We start from the raw sequence: 22,034 nt of genomic DNA, 5'->3' as shown, positions 1-22,034 counted from the left end.
GTAAATATTCCCTGCAGTCATCTTTCCTTTCATCACAGTCAAAGCTCCTTTAACAATCAGAATGGTTTCCCTATCCTCATCAACCTTAGGGATAAAACCATCCTTGTGCAAAGTGCCCAAAGAAATCAAAATCTTTTTCAAATCTGGGATATTCCGAACACCACTCAACCTCCGAACAGAGCCATCATAAATCTTAATTCTGACCTCACCAATACTAACAATATTGCAACATCGATCATCACCCAAATAAACAGAACCAAAAATTAACTGACCTGTATGTTTAAAAAAATTCCTTATTTGGCGTGATGTGATCAGAACAATTAGAATCAAGAATCCACGCATCTGTCAATTGAGTCGTTGAAATATAAAGCATATCACCCTCACTGCAATCAGAATTGTCATCCTCGACCACGTTCACAGACTTGGATGAAACATCACGCTTCTCATCAGTCTGCTTTTTCAACTTCGGACAGTCTCGCTTCATATGTCCCGCCTCCTTGCACTTGTAAATGTGAATTATCTTCTTATCCCTATATTTGGATTTAGAATTCCGCTTGCCAGACCCTACCTTCTCTGGCTTCCGTCCACGATCTCGATTACCCTTGACATATAAGCTATCGGCTTGAGAGCCTTCCCCTGCATTCTGCTTCCGTTGGTTGTGAGCCAACAAGGCTATAGTAATATCCTCAACGTTGATAGTCTCTTTCCCATATGTAAGAGTAGTCACCATGTGTTCGTTAGAGGGAGGCAACGAACACAACAGAATCATCGCTTTGTCTTTATCCTCAATTTTCACATCAAGCCGAGCCAAATCAGAAACGATTTGATTGAAGACATTCACGTGTTGCGCCAAATCATGATCGTCCTGCATCTTCAGCCCATACAGCCGCTGCTTTAGATACAGTTTTGTCGTTAAGGATTTGGACATAAACTGACTTTCCAACTTCCTCCAAATTTCGTCTGGAGACGATAGATGCATGACGTGATATATGACCTCGTCCACCAAGCATAATTGTATGGTTCATGTCGCTCGTTGTTGCAATTCTTCCCAATCTTCCTCCTCCATCGACGCCTGCTTTGTAGGTCGCAAAGCCTTCAGGATCCCCTGCTGCGCCAACAAATCCTTCACCCTCGTTTTCCATAATCCGAAGTTACCCTGACCATCGAATTTTGCAACTTCTAATTTTGCTCCTGACATCTGATACCAATTGTTGAAGAATCGGGAAAAGTAAACGAATGAACACAAGAATTTTAACGAGATTCGACAATGTGCTTATGTCCTCGGTGCCTAGGCGGCGCTAGAAATTTTATTCAATGTCTCATAGGTTTAGGTTACATCTTTATTTATAATAGAAAACCCTGGTACATAATTACAAAATTAACCCTGTACCATACTGCGGGGGTTACACCCCCAACCCATATAATCGTAACTCCCACTACGAGACTTTCTTTGTAAGGGCAGTTGATGTTCGCTCCGCTCACTCCGCTCCATCCCCTATCCTCTTTACCGGTATATTTATGAGTCATACCTTACAGAAATCAATCTTGATTTCTATAAAAGTTGAAAGTCAAACTAGACTGTCGGCAAAGTTAGGAAGCAACATCTAGAATAGTTAAGAAAATTGTAGAGATAAAAAAATGTGATGAAATTGCAACAACAAAGTAAATGTTTAATTATTAAGCTCAAGTATGGCAACACAACAAATTAGGGAAATAAATTTTGAAAAGTCAAAAGTGGCAAAACAATCACATGCAAATTAAACAAATGGAAACACTAAAGTTGAGCTGGCATCTATAAAACAAATAGAATTTATTCACGGCAAGAAAGAAGAAATGACGGCATGAAGATGTAGAACCAACTATATGTCGGTTTATTTAGCTTATAAATATATGCAATGTATGAAATGTAATACAAAAAAGAAAAAAAAAAAGAATGAGTGAAGCTTATAAAATCTAGAGAGAATTGAGTAAAACTTAAAAAAACTTAAAATAGTGAGGTTGTGTTTATAAACAAGTCGCAACTAGTGTTGTAATATTATAATATGTCATTTGTAATATATTTTACCTCGTATCAATAAAAGTACGAGTTATATAAATATCTAGAGCCTCTTCCAACAATCCCAAACAGATGACAGAGAATGCAGGCTCGAAATGAAAGAAGATTTTGAAGTTGGTGCAATAGTCAATAATCAAGAGTGATTGCACCTGTTTATGTCATTCCTTGCTTTCCTCGTCATCACCGGAATTTCTCTCTCTCAATCAGTTAGGAAGTACATGATGACGACTGTTAAAAATTTTAAATTTTAATATATTTTATATATTTGTGTTTTAAAAATTTATTTTTATTTTTTAAAATTTTATAAATTTATTACCCTAAAATAAAATTTAGTGTCCGTCCTGAAAATATAGCAGTGTCTTTTCCTTAATCTATACTACTAAATATTTTTTTCTATTTCATGTGCGGTTGTAGTTTTAATTATATTTTCCTATCAATTTCAGTGTACAAATACAATATCATTGTCTGATCATCTTTCCTCCGATGTCAAACACATTTAGTCTTTATTGAAAAACATCTTTCCTCCGAGGTCAAACACATTTAGTCTTTATTGAAAAACGTGATCAAAATCGTTCTTAGATTTAAAATAATTGTTTTAAGAAATATATATATATATATATATATATATATTAATAAAATAAATATTTTTATTAATAATTATCGAAGATTTAGTATGAATTAAGTGACTTATAATTATAGGATATTTGAACATTAATTATCAGGTGATTTAGAGTCTTTAGAATATATATACTATCACTTATAATCACCATTGATTAATAAAAAAATATCGAAGACTTATAATTATTTTTAGAAATGAAATACATTTTTGTAAAAATATTTTGTTTTACAATCACTTATAAGCACCAATAACTCTTTTTCTTTGTTTCTAAGTTTGTTGTTTGTGTTCTTGATCTAGTGCATGAGCCAGTGTGAGGGCGACAGGAGAGTGGGATGGATGAACTGGCGGCAGCTGTTTGCAGCGAGCGAAGATCATTCGTTACAATTCTTTCCTCCCCATGTTGTTGATGGAGAAATCACGATCAATCCTCCGATTGAGGTATTTTATGCTGATATTAGAGTTTGGCAGCACTCGCTTGTGGCGTAAGTTCTGGGTAAGGCTCCCAATCTCTCTTCGATGAATCGCTTGGTTAATCTCCTCTAGGGTAATTTGAGGGAAATTGAGGTTAATTTTGCCGGGGAGAATTTGTTTTTATTTCAATTTCCTAGTTTGGAGGCGTGTGAATGGGTTTTAGGAAATGGTCCTTGGCATGTTCAAAATAAGCCAATTATTTTGCGTAAATGGGAGTCGAATCTTAAGTCTCTTGATTTCAGCATTGATAAAAACTTCCTGTTTGGATTCATTTGCATAATGTTCCCTTGGAGTTGTTCAACATGATTGGGTTAAGCTATGTAGAAAGTGCATTTGGTATACCGCTTTATATGGATGGTATCACTGTGAAGCGTAGAAGGCTTGCTTATGCCAAGCTCAGTGTTGAAGTGGTTGTTGACTGTAAGATCCCAAAGGCTGTACAAGTGCAATTGCGATATGGCTCTCTGGTGGCAGTGGTAGTTAAAGTTCCTTGGATGCCTCATCGTTGTGTCCATTGCAAGGTGTTTGGACATTCTGATAAGTCTTGTGGGGCGAAAAAAGATGTTCAGAAGATTTGGGTGCAGAAGAAGTATGCGGGAGATGATCTTTCTGTTGTTGGGAATAGACCCTCGGTTGTTGTTATAGATAGTGTTGTGCCTTGTGTTGTAGCTAAGCCTGCCCAATTTGTTGTGGAGCCTGTGTTTATAGACAATTCTTCTGCTTTTAGGTAGTCCCTTACCAAGTAAGGCTTGTAATTGGATCAAACTAACAATTACAATCTCGGTTGGTATATCGATTTTATTATTATTATTATTATTATTATATATATATATATATATATATATATTATATGATAGGATAGGATTATTTTATATAATATAAAACTATTTTAATTTTACACAGATTTATTACCGTTAGGTGAGTGAAACCCTATGACTGAAATTAAGAATAGAAAATGCGAAAATATTTATATTGTGTAAAACTAAATAGTTTTACATTATGTAAGTAGATCTTAACCCTATAATATATATATATATGTATCACTTACTATTAAATTTAAGGTAACATGTTTGAAAGACTTCAATTATTTGACAAAGAATATATATACATCTTTACAAATGTCGTGTTTGAACTCAAAATCTAAAGAAATAACAAAATCTTTTAACTATTGAGATCGTTTAGCTCGTATTTAAATAATTTATTATTATAAATTTATGATAATTATTATTAGTTATAAGTGATATAAATATATTAATTAAAATTAAATTATTCTTGTTATTTTTACATTATAACTAAATAATAGTCTTATAAAAATGCACCTTGATAAAAAAAAGAAAGGATAAATTATATGTTTTAGTATCTAAATTATTAGTTTTGCTCCATTTTAGTACCTAAACATTCAATTGTTTCAAAATCATACCTAAACTTTAGTTTTTATTTTATTTTAGTTCCACTTTCAAAATTTAATGTTAAATTAAAAAAATTGAAAGTTTATACTAAAATGGACCAAAATTGATAGTTTAGCTATTAAACTGTTAAGTTTTTAATAATGGGGTTACTAAAATAAAAAAAAACAAAACGTTAAGTATAATTTTAAAAAAATTAAATTTTAAGTACTAAAACGGATCAAAATTGATAATTTAGATATTAAACTTGTAGTTTACCTAAAATAAAATAAAAAGAATAAGAAGTAACGTCCGGAATTTCAGTTGAGGTATGGAAGTTCCCGCGGATACCCAACTTAAGAAGAATGCCTTAGCTTGCCGCCAACCCTTTCCCTTCGTCTTCTTCCATACCCAGGAAAAAGAAAACTTGTCAATCCACCCAAACAATCCCTTTTCTTTCCTTCCCTTCTCTTGCTTGTCAAGCAAAAACAGCCCTCTTTCTCTCTCAATATATAGCATCATCCGGCAAGCCATGCCGTTGCCAATCATCCATCATTGCAAACACTTAGTTCCCTTCATTTTCCTTCCTGTTTCAGCTCTTTTTGTCCATTCCCATTTCAGAACAGAAGATGGAGTCTCAAGAACAGAAGGCTGCCGGCTCCAATTTGACGCCTTCGATGTACTCGAATCGGGTGATGTTGAAAACCGTCTTGGAAAGTAGTGATGGCGGCGATATGGGGTTGGTTGGTAAGACGGTGGTGGTTGGTGGGTGGGTTAAATCTTCCAAGGAGGTGAAGAACCACCCTGCTCCATTGCCACCAGATGCTTCCCCTGCTTCGCCGGAGCGTAAAGGACTACCCTGTTTGGAGATTCTTGAGTCCCGAATCCCCTGTTTCAGGACCATTATCAGGATTTTGTGTGGTCCTGATAGCTCCCCATCTGTTCGAGAAAAGCTCGAGTCTTTGATTCCTAAACCATCACCTTCTTCCACATTGTTTCTACTGATTAACGACGGCTCTTGCGTTTCAACTCTCCAGGTATTCTTTTTTTTTCCATTTTTCTAAATAAAGAGATTACTCAGATGTTTCTAATTGGTATGGAAATTTCTCGACCAGGTCTCGATAGATTCAACTAAAGCTCCAATGTCAGCAGGCCAAATTCTATCGACTGGAACATGTATATTAGCCCAGGGTGTTCTGCAAAAAGCTTCATCAAATGGAAAACAAACAATTGAGCTTAAAGCAGAAAAAATTCTTCATGTTGGAAAAGTTGAGCAGGATAAGTACCCTTTGTCCAGGAAAAGATTACCCCTTGATTCTTTAAGGGATTATCCTCATATTCGTCCCAGGACAACAACGGTACTATTCTCAGCATCCATTGCTACTTTTGGACTTTGTGTCATAGCAAAATTACCTTGAAACTGAATCGAATATGTTCTTTTATATATGCTTTTCATTACAGGTATCATCCGTCACTCGAATTCGAAGCACCCTAGATTTTGCATCCCACACATTCTTTTGGAACCATGATTTTTTACATGTGCAAATGCCAATCATCACAACTACTGATGCTGAAGGGTTCAGTGAAAAGTTTCAGGTTACAACTCTTCCGGGAAAAACAAGCAAGAAAGAGGAGACACTCGGTGTTAGTGATGCCAATACTGTTAGCCTTGAAATTGTTAAGGCTGCTATAAAGGAGAAGTCGAGTGTAGTTGAACTACTCCAGCGAAGTGACAGCAATAAAGAAGCACTTCTTGTTGGTCTTCAGGATTTGCAGAAAACGAATGAATTAGCTCAGCAGATTGAAGCAAGAGAAAAATTGAAACCAGTAACTGCAGTGAAGCCTGACTCGGTGAAGTTCGATGAAGATTTCTTTGGTCGCCAGAGTTATTTAACTGTTTCTGGTCGCCTTCACCTGTAGAGCTATGCATGTGCGATCGGACATGTTTACTCGCTCGGACCAAGATTTCGAGCCGATATAACAGTGTCCCCCAGACATGTTGCTGAAATGTAGACTGTTGAGGTCGAAATGGCTTTTTCACAGTTAGAGGTAAGAATTTGCCTACTCAAGGCTCAAGTATGCTATGTAATTTATATCTTTGGTGATGAAACTGCAGTGATTTTCATGCTTACATGTGAATATATCCGAACAACAACATATTTATTACGTATTCATCTTGAATGAGTTTTCATAAATTAAGATCTCAGTTCTATTATTTTCCATTGGAGCTTCCAGGACTCTATGAAATGTGCAGAGGACTATTTCAAATTCCTTTGCAGATGGATATTAGTTAACTGTTCAGAAGATATGAAGTTTGTCTCGAGAAGAATTGACAAAACTATTACTCATCGTCTCGAATACATGACAACAAGTTCTTTTGACAAGATTTCCTATAGAGAAGCAGTGGAGATTTTGAGAAAGGTAAACAAGCTCGGATTACATAGATTAGGCCACCTAACATTTCAACCATATCTACATCAACTTTGATCTGACTGACTGTTTTAATTCCGTTCTTTAACGTTAGGTACCAGATAAGGCTTTTGAAGCACAACTTCAGTGGGGTGTCCCTCTAACAGCCGAGCATCTGAGGTATGTATTATGCAACTATTAACCTACTCATGCCAAATGCAAAAGCGTCAGATAGAAAAGACTTTTCATGTTAGTTTGGTTCTTACTATCCATTTACTCATATGGCAGCTACTTGGCTGATGATCACTATAAGAGGCCTGTAATTATTTACGATTATCCGAAAGCAGTTAAGCCATTTTATGTATGCTTGAACGATGATGGAACAACTGTTGCAGCCTTTGAGATGGTTGCACCCAAGGTAAGTCTAAATTTTATTAAGAGGCAAAGAAAATTCGAAACATATATCTTCAGGCACCAACAAATGTGTCCTGGACCTCCTGGCTTAGAATGGTTATAAAGTTGGATAAATTGGAACTGTGATAACAGGGAGCCAAAATGAAGAGCGCTTTGACATGCTAAGTACAAGGTAATGCCATCGTTGTTAGTCTACTGCAAAATTTAGGAACTTCTGGATTCAAAGACAAATATTTTATTTTAGGAAACGGTTTTCTGACTTCAGGATCAAGGAATTTGACTTGTCAAGAGATCAGTATGATTGGTACCTAGATCTTCGCAGGCACGGAACGGCCAAGCACTCGGGATTCAGCCTACAGTTTTACCTGATGGTTCTCCTTACCACTGGCCTCACTGACATCAGAGATTCAATTCCTTTTCCCAGAAATCATGGCAAAGCCAACAACTAAAATCGAAGAGTGCATATTATATAGTTCATAAAAATCGAGACCAGTTTCAACTTCCTTGTATTCCAGACAAAGAAAAACTTGTGTACACAGATATACTAAATGCAGCATACAAGAAATATCTTAATTTATAGCTAAAGGTCACTCTTATTTGATCCCAATTACACAGTTTATTTAATGAAAAGAAACTAATCCTTTGAAACAAAACTGACTGTTTTCAAAATATAATGGCGAACTATGACCTTTGTTTTGCCAACTGAAGTGCCGTTGTTTGAACCTAGTGGGAAGAAAAATGGATAGGACCCAACAACCTTTCCTGTTGTTACAGAAGTTCGGGAAATTACCGACTGCGATTGCTAGGCATTGCACACAATCTATCTGGGACAGGCCCCTTGTGCACTGCACCAATGCATAAAGGGTCACGAACGCGACAATCCGGTTTTTCCTTTTCCGAGCCCTTCATTCTTCGGCACGACAGCTTCCGATCTTATTGTATCCATCAGAGCTCCAAGTTCTTTGTTGAAACTTTGAGGGTGCAAGACGTTTTCAACATTGAAGTAAAATATTCCGAACGAGGTGTCAACTTTTCCAACGAAACCGTCTTGGCTGTACCTTAGAAAGCAATAGTCATACCAAATCCTCACATCGGCTTGATTTGGACAGCGTTGGCGTATCTCCTTCACCGCATCTTGTATGCAACTCGAACAGTCTTTGCTGCTAACATCTCTCTGCATTGAGCTAGACCATAGACTTTATCAGAGCCCTTACCAGAGGAAGTTGTGACATAACCGGCCGGTTAAGGCAGTTTTCGAGACCACTTTGGCTAACAAGCGACAGATGTTGACAGAAATCTGGCGACTGCTTCTTATGTTGGTGTTTTGGCTGCAAAAATTCCCCAAAGGATCAGCTCTGCAACTGCTTAGAAACAATGAAATAAGAAGTAGATAATACAAATTCATGATTCTTTCCTGCAAACTTGATGCAATCCTTAGTGTAGGGCTCTCATTAATATTGCCATTTGTGGTGGAGATGATGGAGAAGTGGGAAATCAAGATGCAGATATTCTTGACTCCTTGCATCTCTACGACTATCCCAACAAAAATTACTAGTGGAGAACATGGACCATTGTTTCTAGAAAGTCTTTACCAGTTTATATTTAAAGTCCATTGACGAAGTGCATGGTAATTTGGTAATGAGTACCATTTATATTTACTGAAATAATGTTTTTATTAATGGATATCGGTTCAAACAACTACATTGTAGAGTGTGTTATCAACATATTAAAAAAATTTAAATCCAAAACTAATCTCTGAACTTTTGAGCCTTCCAATAAAGTCCCAAAAAATATGTGAACTAATTTAGTATATCCAACTTGGAGTGGCATGAGTAAACCGATTTCAACTTGCTTGTATTCCAGACAAAAACTTGTGTAAATAGATTTTCTAAATGCAAATGTTCAAGAAATATCTTAATTTATAGCTAAAGATCACTTTTTTGTTTTTAAAGATCGATCCAAGTTACATACAATTTTTTAAAATGAAAAGAAACTAATCCTTGAAGCAAAGTGACCTTGGTATTATTGGGAAGGCTGATGCAAATGTTGATGAGTGTGATGTGAGTTTTCTGAGGGTTCTTCTTAACTATTCCCTTCCTGAAGGGGCTGCTGATATGTTGTCGAGACCCATTTCAGATGTGGAAGTGAAGGAGGCTTTCTTTAAGCAAGGTAATGACAAGGCCCCGGGTCCGGATGGCTACTCTCCTTTCTTCTTTAAGGAGACTTAGTCCATTGTGGGGGAGGATTGTAGGGCTGCTGTGAAGTGGTTTTTTTTAGACAAATTCAGTTCTGCCGTCTTTTAATTCTACGTCCCTTGTCCTTATTACCAAGTCTTCAAATGCTTGCCGAGTGCAGGAGTTTTGGCCTATTTCTTGTTGTTCAGCGGAGTATAAGGCGGTGACCAGGATTTTGGTGGATAGACTAGCGGTGGTTTTCCCTAATATAATCCTCCCAAGTCAGTCTACTTTTGTTAAGGGGCGTAGTATTGTGGATAACACGTTATTGGCTCAAGAATTGGTAGCCGGTTATGGGAGACGGTCTATGTCTCCTAGATGTGCCTTGAAAGTGGACTTACAAAAAGCGTTTGATAGTGTCAGTTGGAAATTTGTTCTTATTACTATCCTTGAAGCAATGGGTTTTCCGTTTCGCTCAATGGCACTTTAGTGGCGTACTTCAAAGGGGCTAGAGGAGTGAGGCAGGGGATCCTCTTTCCCCGTATCTTTTTGTTCTCTTCATGAATGTGTTCAGATGCTCGATTTATAATAATGATTGTCGGGAACCAAACAGGGAATCTTCAGCTTTCATAAGCTAATAAGAATCTGTTTAGGTGCTTCATGGGATAACAAACTAAAAACCATTTTCCTCCTTTTACAAATTGGAATATAATCATTTTCCACTAAAACGACATTGGAAAAGAGCTATTTTCATCACTATATATACAGCATTTCAATTCCTAGTGTCAGCCAAATGATTGAACAAATGTTATTCCGGTTTTCGGCTCCGCTGCACAATGATTGCACAGTTGCAGCCATTTTTGTTGAAAGTTAAGGCTCACTTGCAGCGCCTGATTGGCTATAACGACGATGGGAATAATTGAATAGATTAACATTTTATTTAATTATTTTTTATTTTCATCCAAATTATGAATTATATTAAATCATGATTGATCATGGTCAAGATCCAACTCGACATATAATCTTGAATATGAAGCGAAGTTGCCTTAGTAAATGTGAGAGAGAGGGCTCGCATTAAATTAAAAATCTCCAACTATAAACAGAAGAGAGAAAACGAAAGGTATCGTGGTGCCTTGCATGATATCCGTGTAGTGTGTGTGCGAGGTTTACACATGATCCCTAGCAAACAGACTCACATGGTTGATTTCGACTCAAATTGCCCTTTTTTGGCAACATGGAAAAAAGGTTGTAATAACTTCACCCAATATTCAGTAAATCCACTTAACCCAAAGCCCACATAACCCCCACTCTCTGTTCAAAGCCCAAAAATCAGAACAAATATCGCCGCAAATTGCATCAAAACCCCGCCAATCACGCACCCTTGTCCGTGGCCACCATTTTCCTACTACTTCCCAGCTTTAAAGAACCACACTTTAACGATCCATATTCAGACAACCAACACCACTTTTGTTTTTCATAGCAGAGACATGGGTGGGCATGAAGAAGAGGGAGGAGGCGAGGAGTACTTGTTCAAGATCGTGCTGATCGGCGACTCGGCCGTGGGAAAATCGAACCTTTTGTCGCGTTTCGCAAGGAACGAGTTCGACAACAACTCAAAGGCAACAATCGGAGTAGAGTTCCAGACCCAATGTGTGGAGATTGATGGCAAGGAAATTAAAGCACAGATCTGGGACACTGCTGGTCAAGAAAGGTTCAGAGCTGTTACTTCTGCTTACTATAGAGGCGCTGTTGGTGCTCTTATTGTTTATGATATCAGTAGGCGTAGCAGCTTCGACAGCATTAAACGCTGGCTTGATGAACTTACCAGTAAGTCTTTCTTTCTTGATCATCTTCTTTCCCCTTTTTTTTTTGGATTATTGATTTGTTATGTGATTTGATATGGAAAAGTATTTGGGTTTTTTTAAGAGATGAAATTTATAGTTTTATTATCCTTTTTGGCATAGCAATAATGTGGAATTGGATTTTCTGGACACATTGTCGCTTTTAGCAATCATAGAGAAACTCAGCTGCTGTTGATAAAAAAAACAGATCTTTTTTCTCACGGTCAGAAAATGCAGATCCATCTGAGGATGAAAGAAAATCAAAATGTTCTCGATGCATACTCATTGTTTCTGGCATGTAGTTGCTAGGGTTTTAAGTATTTTTGACTTCCGACTGTTGCAGACTTTTTTGGTTAAACTATAAATTTTATTATTCCACTTTGATGTTTTGATCATTAAATTTTAAGATATTTCAATTTGATCATTACTATTATAGTATCCATGTTTTAAAAATTATAAAAGACCCTAAAATTTTGTTTTAAATTTGTGAAAATATCCCTGAAATCTTTCTTCCCCAATTTGTAACCCAAATTTTTGGATTTCTTTTAACATTCGGATGCCGAAACATCTTCGAAATCCCAATGGTAGAAATGTGAAGAAGAAGGAGACTAGCAATATATCCTGATTTTTACAATGATCAAATGATTAAAATTGTAGATCAAAATTGGTTTTTTTTTGGGATTTTTAGTTAAAGTTTTGCAAGTTTTGAAGTGAGTTTGGAAAACATAAACTTATAGAATAGTAGAGGTTGATGATTCGACTTTGTTAGTATCTGGAGTGGTCATAGAAAATACTGTAGAACGGCAAAGTTAACGACAGTGTGAGGTGGATATAAAACTTTAGGAGTTTTTAAAGAGTGAACTGAAAAAAATGAAAAACATGGCGCATGAGCAAGCACATTTGGTCAAGCTGCTCATCTTCGTTCCCTCAAATTTTCTTAGGTTATTAGGTTTATACCCAATAGGAGCCTTCCCCTCTCATTTACGTAAGGTTAGGATTATATTTAGAATTGGTCAAGAAAAAAACACGGCGAATCATCTTGTTATTTTTTAGTGAACAAAAATGGAACAATTAAAAAGTTTAGTGACCAGGATAGGAACATGATCAAAGTTGAGTGATGAAAAGTCTAGTTTAATTTTTTTAATGTTCAGCTGCTTTTCCTTTTCTTTTTATGGGGAAGGAAAACGCGTTACGGTCACCAAATCACCATTATTTCTCCTTTTGAGAGTGTGAACCTTTGCATTTTGGTGGGGTCTGTTCGTGCATCGACGAATGTCCCTTACTCGGACTTGAGCTTTTAACTGGGTTAGTTCATGCAGACATCCTTAAACTGTCTAAATTTGCAGATGTTCGGTTCAACATTTTTTTTTATTTTGAAAAAACTCTTCTCCAGATTCTCTGCAAAAAGTTAGTACACCTTTCTCGGCTGCTGCCCCACTGCCATTGTCCTTCCTTGTACAGGAAAAAGATGAACTAATAGAAAGTGGAAACTACTGTGTTTTCCTGGTAAATTTGCAAAGTTTACGTTTTCTAGAGACAGTTTTTTTACCCTCGATTGCAATTTTTAATCTTGCAGCTCATTGTGATACTACTGTGACAAGAATGCTGGTAGGGAACAAATGTGATTTGGAGAACATTAGAGAAGTAAGCGTGGAGGAAGGCAAGAGCCTCGCAGAAGAAGAAGGCTTGTTCTTCATGGAGACATCCGCCCTCGAGTCTACCAACGTTCAGACTGCTTTCGAGATCGTCATCGGGGAAATCTACACTAATGTAAGCCGGAAAGCCCTCAACTCCGACGCGTACAAAGGCGAGTTGTCCGCGAATCGAGTCACACTCAAGGACGGTGCGAACCCATCCAAGGAGGGTATCTCGTGCTGTGCAAGATGATCTCAGTCTTGGAGCTTCTCAATATAATTTTTTTTTCCTGGGGGGTCTTGTTATAGTCATAAAATAATGACTGCATTTGTCATCTGATATTTATATGTGCTGGATGGAAAGTTTATATTTTTATAAAAAAAATGTTGCCTTTGCGAAGATAAAATTGGATATTGGATTTTCGGCAACGATGAGGCCTTACCCATATATTCCATAATGCTTCAATACAATCTAATTTTGTTTTGAGTTTTTTTATTAATTTATTTTATCAATTCATGTAATTTCCAACGTTTGATATTTTAATTTTATTTTAAATAGTAACTTTTAAATACATTAAATTAAATACATTATACATCGTGTTCTCTGATCAAATTATTTTTAATTTTTATAATTTATTCACATCGTTTCTATATAATTTGAATTAAGACTAAAATTTCAATATATAAGGAATAAAGTTAATCAAAATAAAATAAATAAATAAATAAATTATATTTATAACTTACACGTAGTTCAAGGACTATTGATATTTAACCATTTTTAAATCAATGTCATTGCAAAAAGTTAAAAAGAAATTTAGTAGTTGGGTCAAAAGAATCTATCTACAAGTCAACAATTATGTTATTTTTTTGGGTAAACTATGTATTTAGTACTTATATTATTAATATTGATCTATTTTAATACTTAAATTTTTAATTTCTTTCAAAATCATACTTAAAGTTTAGTTTTTATTTTATTATTAGGTATTATTTTGGAAAAATTAAAAGCTTAGATACTAAAACAGATTAAAATTAATAATTTAGGTTCTAAATACGTAGTTTTCCCTTATCTTTTTTGCGTGGATTAGATAGAAAGCAATAAGTCTCTTGAAAGGTAAGTGAGAAACTGAACACAAACACTTACATTTGAGTCTTTGTAGTCTGCCATTGTCATAGACTCATAGCCCAGCAACCAATTCTAGATTTCTAGTTGAAATCGAACACTAAAAGTTCCATGTTTGGTTCGAGATGTACACTCACTGTTCCACCAACCTTATAATATAGTCCATGAAAAATCCAATTTTATCTTCACATAAATAATATAGACTCCAATAATTAATGTTCAAAATTATTTATTTATATTTTTTTCTAAATTTATAGCAGATAACAATTTTAAGAAATGAATCATCATGTCCTTGGTTGCAATTAAATGGCTATTGACTACAAAGGACAGTTTATGATTATTTTATTTAGTGGTCTCAAATAAATATGAAGCATGGTCTGGTTGGTAGGTTTCAAGACTTGTATAAAATGTCATCCCAACTTTGTTTTGAAAACCGGATCGGATCGGTCGGTTTAATCAGGAATCGTTGTTTAGTCCGATTCAATTTAAACCGATTGAATCGCTATTAGAGAACCGGCCACAACCGTTGAACCTTTCGAACCGAACCGGCTGAAAACCGGAAAAAAATCGGGAAAAACCAGAATTTTTTTTTTTTAAATGATTAAACCAAACAACGTCGTTTGTTAAATGAGCCAAGTCGAACTCGAGTATTGCTGAGCTCGACTCGAACTTGAAAACTTTAAAAGTAAGCTCAACTCAACTCAAACTCGCAAGCTAAAAATTATCAAGTTCAACTCAAACTCGAAATATAATATTGAAACTTGAATTAATTAATACTATTATTATTAAAATATTTGATAGGGTAAACACAATTATTTGTAATAGTAAATTTTTATTTACAGTTACATACATGTATAGTTCTATTTCTTCAACTGTGCCATATACATAGTCTTAGAACAAGAAGCATTAATTAATGCAACATTAAGCTTTACAATACTGATTAAGCATAGTTTAAACAACTAGTATTGTTCTTGTTTCTCTAATATTTTTCAGTAACTTTTAGCCCAGAAAATATAGTTAATCAAATTGATGAAGTTAAGGATGCAAAGGAGGGTGTAAAACAGATCCAAACGTGTACGATTCAGATCCATTCCTCCCAGCCATTCTTTCCCGAAATGTCCACTCACCGAGTTGGATACCGTTACCAGCACCGAGCTGATAAAGTACCCCATCGACGTCGAGCACCACGACAACGCCGTGCTCATACTCCGCATGCTATCCGGAGACTCGGAGTAGAAGAATTCGAGCATTCCCCCCAGCGTCAACATGTCCGATATGCCGAGTAACAAGTACTGCCATCCGAGCCAGAAAACGGATAAGATGACACCGTTAGTCGCTGCCTCGCGCCTCTTAACCTCGACCATAGCAGCAGCAGCCATCGACCCCGATGCCAGAGCCAGCCCGAGTCCGATCCGCCGAAGCGGTTGGAACATGTTAAGCATCCTCGGACGGTTGTTCTTTAATCGTAACATGCGAATGAAATACTCGTACAGCGGTATCGAGGCCAGCATGATGAATAAAGGGAACACTGACAACGACTGAGTTGGGATTTTGAAATTGTTAAGCGATCTGTCCATGATGTTTCCTTGTTGAACTGAGAATGTCATCAATTGAGCTAGGCAACAGTTCATCATAATGGTGCTTGCAAAGATGGGGAGGAGGCCTAAGAATGTCTTTGTTTCTTCGACCTCGGTGACAGTAACCGAATCGCCGATTAACGCTTTGTTTAGGAACCTGAGCTTATCATGGTTTCTCTTTTCATTATAAATTTGAGTATTCTCTGCCTCCGGTGGCGACATTTTCCTGTTTCCGATAGCCGAAGCGAACACCTTGATAACCCAGAACCGAATAAACAAAGTTAAGAACCAAAATTATAGCCATTAACAACAAAATTAGTAGAAATTTTGTGATTGCTTCCACCTTGTAAATTCTGGTCAGTGGACTTCCACCGGGGCGTTTGTATCGGTAAATCGGGAACCCCATTGTGAAAATGCAGAGTGCTGCACTTAGTGTGACCACTGATATCTTGAAACTCCAATTCCAACCCAGATTTTCTTCGATCCAGATCATGATAGTGGAGGCAATGAGGCCACCAAAACACAGAGAAAAGAAGAACCAATTGAAGAAGGAAGAGATGAGACCCTTGTTGCTGTGGTTAAGCTGATCAGCCCCATGAGCAGGCAAGGCCGCCTTAACCCCACCAACGCCGGCCGCTATCGCGTAAAGGCCGCTGTAAAGGATAGCCTCTTGGGTCTTGGAAGGCTTCTTGTTTAGAACCGGCAACAATCGGCTGTTTTGAGCTTGAATAGTCAGCAGGATGAGTCCCTGAATCGAAAAGTTTTGGGTTTTTTTTATTTGTTTGTTTAATTTTGGTATATCAAAAAAAAAATACAAGGAGTTGAGTAAAAAAATATGTTACCAGTAACTCGAGAGTGCAAAAGAAGATGAATGTCTTGAATCTTGTGAGGAAAGAATCACTGACGAAACCTCCAAATATCGTCAGCAAAAAGGAGGTCCCCATGAAATTAGTGACCATGTTTGCAGATTCCGCAGCGGAGTAATGCATTGACTTGAGAAAATAGGCGACGAAGTTGGTGGCGTTGGATAAGAACACCATGTTCTCTAACGCCTCAACCACTGCATAATTTTAACTCCATTAACAACAAACGAAACCACGAAACATTAATCCCAAATGGATCAAACTAAGTGACGGGGCTTCACTTAAAAAAACAACAACAAAATTCCAAAACCAAACTCACCACAGGCAATGCATGCAGCCGTAACACCGCCATGCCTTCCGGGATCCGGCTTTGATCCGCTCCAATCCTCGAACTCTCCGTTGTCAACCACCATTTCTTCAGCCTGTCAACATATGAGCATCACCTTTTTAGTCGTCATCAAAAGAACTAATACGAAACCATATCCAAATACAATGAACCAAATCAAGACATCAATATCATACATATCTCCAAAAAGAAAAGCAAAAAAGCGTTTCGTAAAGCTCTTTCTTCAAGATTTTAAGCATATTAAAAACATAGACCAGAAAAACAGAAAATACGTGAACGATGAACAACTGTAACGAAAGTCGCACGCATTTTTGTGCTTTCAAGCCTACCATGAATATTTAATTGAGGTTGCCTCAAGCACAGATGAAAAACCCTTTTTGAGGAAACGAAGGAAGGTAGAAAAAGAAGGAGATGAGTGAAGATACACAAGGATCTATGTTTGGTAATAAAGAAAGAAAGAAAGGGGAAAATCAAGAAATAGGAATAATAATTAGAGTGGGGGGGAAAAGAAAAGAGGTGGTCTTATATATATACACAATTACACATACATGCATGTGGATGAGTTGGGTATGGCTTACACTTGTGCTTAAACAGCAAGATAGCAGTTAATGCTTTTTGGAGTGAGGAGCATTTTCAGGACTCTCTTGCAGTTCAACGCAAGTATTTTCCATAACCAAGTTTGCTTTTTTCTTCATTTTAAACGTGAAAATTGGGTACGTATACAGACCCACACAAACGTATGCTCGGTTAAGTTGTAAGCAGTCTTAACTAAACTTTTAAGTTAGAGTTTATAAATTAAAAAAATTGTAATTATAAAGTAATATATATTCTAATTACTCTTAAGATAATAAACAATCAATTATCTCCGTTGCAATTACTGATACTCGACCCCAAGACCTTTAAAAATAATAATCATTTCTTTTCATCAAATCTATGATAGACGATGTAGTAGTTCGGAGCTGATTCGCATTGGCATGGAAATCAAAAAAGTATTTTATTATTTCATATTCTTTATCAAAATTAAAATTGTTAAGAGTTATCGTTTTTCATATCTTTTACCGTTACTCTAAATACTAATGAACTTATTTCATTATCATTCCCCATTTTATTAACTTCTACTTCCTTTAAACCTCGTTTTGGAGGTTTGTTGTGTTTTTATTCGGAATTCCAAATATTCTTTAGAATATTTTTTGTGAGATGATGAATAATATACATTGAAACTATTCTCATCAAACGATAACGAGAGGAGATTGGAGCATTAGAACGTCAAACATTTAGATAAATTATCATCGATTTTGAGTGAGTCTCGGAAAAATCCAATTCGAATAGAAAAAAAAATGGGTGAAATGTGAATGTTTTCATGTCGATATTATTGTGAATAACAATTAGTGGTAGTCGGCGATTGAGCAACGATGACGGTTAGAGGAGTTGATGGTTTTTTGCAAAGACCAAATCGATACGTAAACTAAAGTTCAATGTCTCAAATTAAAGAGGTTTAAAGTTTTGTGGCAAAATTTATATGCAAACTAAAGTTCATGCGAAAGAAATGACCACATCATCATGTCGTTAATGATTTAACGGTTCAGTTGAACTTGAAACTAAAATTCAGTTAAAAATTAAAATATTTTAAAGTTAAGGGTAAAATTTGATACAAAACTTAAAATTAAATATAGTTTACCCATAAAAAATATAAATAACTGATCGAAGTGTTGGTAACTGAAGCAAATAGGCAATTGAACTTTCGAAATGAAAGTTGTGCGTTTCTAATAACCAAGTGGATTTTATGGTTCGTGAGTGCTCTCGGTTTTCATGTTTATCTTCTTAATTTATTAGTTGAAGATAGCTGAATATGAATACAAAGTTACTAACCGTATATAAATTTCAATATTCAAATGATTTGCGTAAATTGTTTTATAAAAAATCATAATTCCAATATTAATATTATATTTCAATATATATTATCAAATTAAAATTAAATTTAAGTTAAATCGAATTGTTTATAAATAAAAGAACTCCTTATCCAGATTCAAGATGAGTTGTAGTATAAACATATTGATGGTGAATATTTAAATTTTATGTAGTAATTCGATATTTCTAATGATGATAATCATTAAGATCGTTTGATTTATTTTATTGTTGTTGTTTACGTTCATTTATTGTGTTCGATTATATTCATTTATTATGTTTGTGGAGGTTCGTTTATGTTCATTTATTGTGTTCGTTTACGTTCATTTGTTTATGTTCATTTATCGTGCTCGTTTACATCCGCTCGTTTATGTTCGTTCATTTGTATTCGTTTATTATTTAAATGAACGAACATACACGGACACGAACAAGTTACATTCCTTAACGAACGAACACGAATAAAATTTTTTGTGTTTGTTTATATTCGCGTTCGTTCATTTACGAACGAACATAAACATATCGCGTTCGTGTTCGTTTAGCTCGTTTACAAACCTAACATTAATTATTAATCATGATCAAAGTATCAAATCATACATGTTGTTTTGGAATTTATTATAAAGTTCGCCTTTTAATATGGATTGATGTTGGATGTCATTTCTATGCAATAGGCTTAACCATTTGAAGTTCAATGCACTTACTCATCCTATGTCTACCAAAAAATAGTTTCGGATTATATGTTGTTTAGCTGAGGATCTTCGCATGATTTTCTGAACGTTCTTTTATTGTGTTACATATATATAGAGTTCCATCTTATTATATATTGTATAAAATTAAGAGTTTTACATTCTTTTAAGACTATTAAATGAAAAAAATTAAAACTTAAAATTAACAGTGAAAAATAAAAAGATATTCATTGAAAAAATAAAAAAAATTTGATCTCAACATTTTCTTTTACCACTAAGGGTGCGTTTGGTTCACGGAATGTAAGATTATCAGTAGGAATAAAATATTACCAGTGAATAGGATTACTGGGAATGTTATATTTTGTGTTTGGTTGGTTTAGCAGAAATGTAAGATTATCGTGTTTGGTTAAAGGAATAAAAGATTATTGAAATGTATATTTGACCAAATTGTCCTTATTATATATTTGTATAATATTACAAATTGTAAAATATTTATATATTTTCTTTAAAAAATTAAATTCATAATATTTATATAATTTTTTTTACAAAATTAAAAATATAAAAAAGGTTTAATGAAAGGGTAAAATTTTTTTAACCCCTGAACTTCATATAAAATTTTAATTATAGATTTTTTTTTGTAAATCTAAAATAAATTAAGGATAAATTTGTAATTTAACCTTCGTAGAATTTTTATTATTCAATGAGAGAAGAATGATATTTTTGAAAAAAAATAATAATTTAAGGGCATTTTAGTCCAAAACACCGGTAATGTTACAATACCTAAGGGAAGGGAGGTAATGACATTTCCGGTAATATACCCCAAAAAATCTACTATTGGTAATAAAACATTACCGGGAATGAGATTCTCGACCAACCAAACATGGGAATGCAGGATTCCCATCCCATGAGAATCCCACAATCCTTGAACCAAACACCCCCTAAGGTCATTTGATGAGTTTAAATCACACAAACGATTTTATTTATACTAATCATCGTATAATAATAATACGGGTAAAGTACACAAATGGTCCCCCACCTATAGGATGGTGCTTTGTTGAGTCCTCGAATATTAAAAATTACAAAATGATCAATCGACTAATCATATGTTTTAAATTTGCTTTGTTGGTTAAAAAATGATTGTTGTCTTAGTTGGAGGTTAACTTGTTGACTAAGATATGATAAAATCATATTTTGATGAGTCTACTGACATAATGTAAATAGAGAGTTGATCCATAAAATATAGCTCAAACGATTCTGAAATCAAATTTTATCATATCTAGTCGATAGGTTAATGTCCAACTTAAACAATCACTACTTTTTAAAGGGGAAAACGAGTTTAGAACCTATAAGTGATCAAATAACCATTTTATACTTTTTTTAATAATAAAAAATTCTAAAAAAATAATATTTTATAGTCTGTATACTTTACTCTGATAATAAAGAGGAGAGAACGTCACATTCTGGCCTTTAAAACTAGCATCTTCTGTTTAAACTAGCATGTGAATTTGTATTCAGTCACATCTTCTGTACTCTTCCCGACGTTATTAGAAATCATAATGGCATCTTGGTAAAAGTTATTAAAATTTTAAAAATAATAAACCATATGTAAAGATAATTAATTAATTATATTAATTTTAAAAAAATAACTTTTATGATCTTAATAAAATTTTATCTATGCTAATTATAATTTATATCTGATTAAATCAACGTACGGATGTAATCGGAACTTAATTGTCGAAAATATCTTATTTAGTAATACAATTAATATAGTTTCATAATTATTGATTTTAATCGGTCAAGCTCTACTTACCTTTAACTGATTTTCCCTGTTCTCTTTATACTTTGTTTTTAAAAAGGAAGAGGGAGAGAGGGAGTGTGAAGAAATTAAACTTTGACTTGATGACTAAATGGAATTTGAACTTCCTTTTTCCTTACAAAGGGAAAAGTAGGTGTTTCGGAGAAGGCGTGAAGCCAATGTTCTTTTCACATCCTATCATATACCTCAAATGTAATGTCATATTTTTTTTTTACTTTTTTTGTTTATATATAGTGATAAATTTAGTTATTGATGTTTATATTTTTTAATCAATGATGTTTTATTCTTGATTAAATTTGTTCTTAATCTTTATCTTATAATTGAACTTGTGTGATCTTAATGAAAAGGAATTGAAAGTACATAATTACTTTACGATAATTTAGGAGCATGCGATTCAATTTTGATAAAAATAGACTTAAAATGAAATAATAGGAAAATTAAGGACTAAATCACAAAACTGTTAAAATACTCACCCAATTTTTTATTTTTCAAGTGACTCGAAATTTTCAAATTTTAACTCGACTTGAACTTGAAAATCGACTCGATAATTAGAGTTGATTCTAATAACTCGAAATTGGAAAAAAAATTAAATTTTTTAGTTGAATTTTGTTCACCCCTGTTATACTTATCATGGATGGGCATGAGTCAAGTTGGGTCAGGTTTTCAGCCAATTCGAATTGACCTAAAAGTATACACCTTCACCCGAAATTCAACCCAACTT

At 34.8% G+C, this 22,034-nt stretch overlaps 2 protein-coding genes and 2 pseudogenes across 2 annotated transcripts; 2 read left to right on the top strand and 2 right to left on the bottom strand.

The window, feature by feature from the left end:
* The first annotated feature begins 5,160 nt into the window (after positions 1-5,160).
* LOC120152239 lies at positions 5,161-7,990 on the top strand (annotated as a pseudogene).
* On the bottom strand, positions 7,989-8,823 carry LOC120152334 (annotated as a pseudogene).
* A 2,073-nt stretch (positions 8,824-10,896) lies between these two features.
* Positions 10,897-13,388, top strand: LOC120152195 (ras-related protein RABA5c-like). The gene is made up of 2 exons (XM_039164466.1): positions 10,897-11,355; positions 12,946-13,388. Exons 1-2 carry the CDS (start codon positions 11,016-11,018, stop codon positions 13,254-13,256), a joined length of 651 nt encoding a protein of 216 aa, XP_039020397.1. The 5' UTR covers positions 10,897-11,015; the 3' UTR covers positions 13,257-13,388.
* Positions 13,389-14,954: 1,566 nt separating this feature from the next.
* Positions 14,955-17,277, bottom strand: LOC120152304 (protein NRT1/ PTR FAMILY 4.2-like). Its single transcript, XM_039164557.1, has 5 exons — positions 17,239-17,277; positions 16,883-16,985; positions 16,543-16,760; positions 16,044-16,448; positions 14,955-15,952 (listed from the first exon to the last, which is right to left on the bottom strand). The coding sequence occupies exons 1-5, from the start codon at positions 17,239-17,241 to the stop codon at positions 15,113-15,115; spliced, it is 1,569 nt and encodes a 522-aa protein (XP_039020488.1). The 5' UTR covers positions 17,242-17,277; the 3' UTR covers positions 14,955-15,112.
* Positions 17,278-22,034: the final 4,757 nt, after the last annotated feature.

Source organism: Hibiscus syriacus, unplaced genomic scaffold, assembly GCF_006381635.1.
Source record: "Hibiscus syriacus cultivar Baekdansim isolate YM2019G1 unplaced genomic scaffold, ASM638163v2 tig00111088_pilon, whole genome shotgun sequence".
Classification (NCBI taxonomy): domain Eukaryota; kingdom Viridiplantae; phylum Streptophyta; class Magnoliopsida; order Malvales; family Malvaceae; genus Hibiscus; species Hibiscus syriacus.
This window is presented reverse-complemented; position numbering and strand designations above follow the sequence as displayed.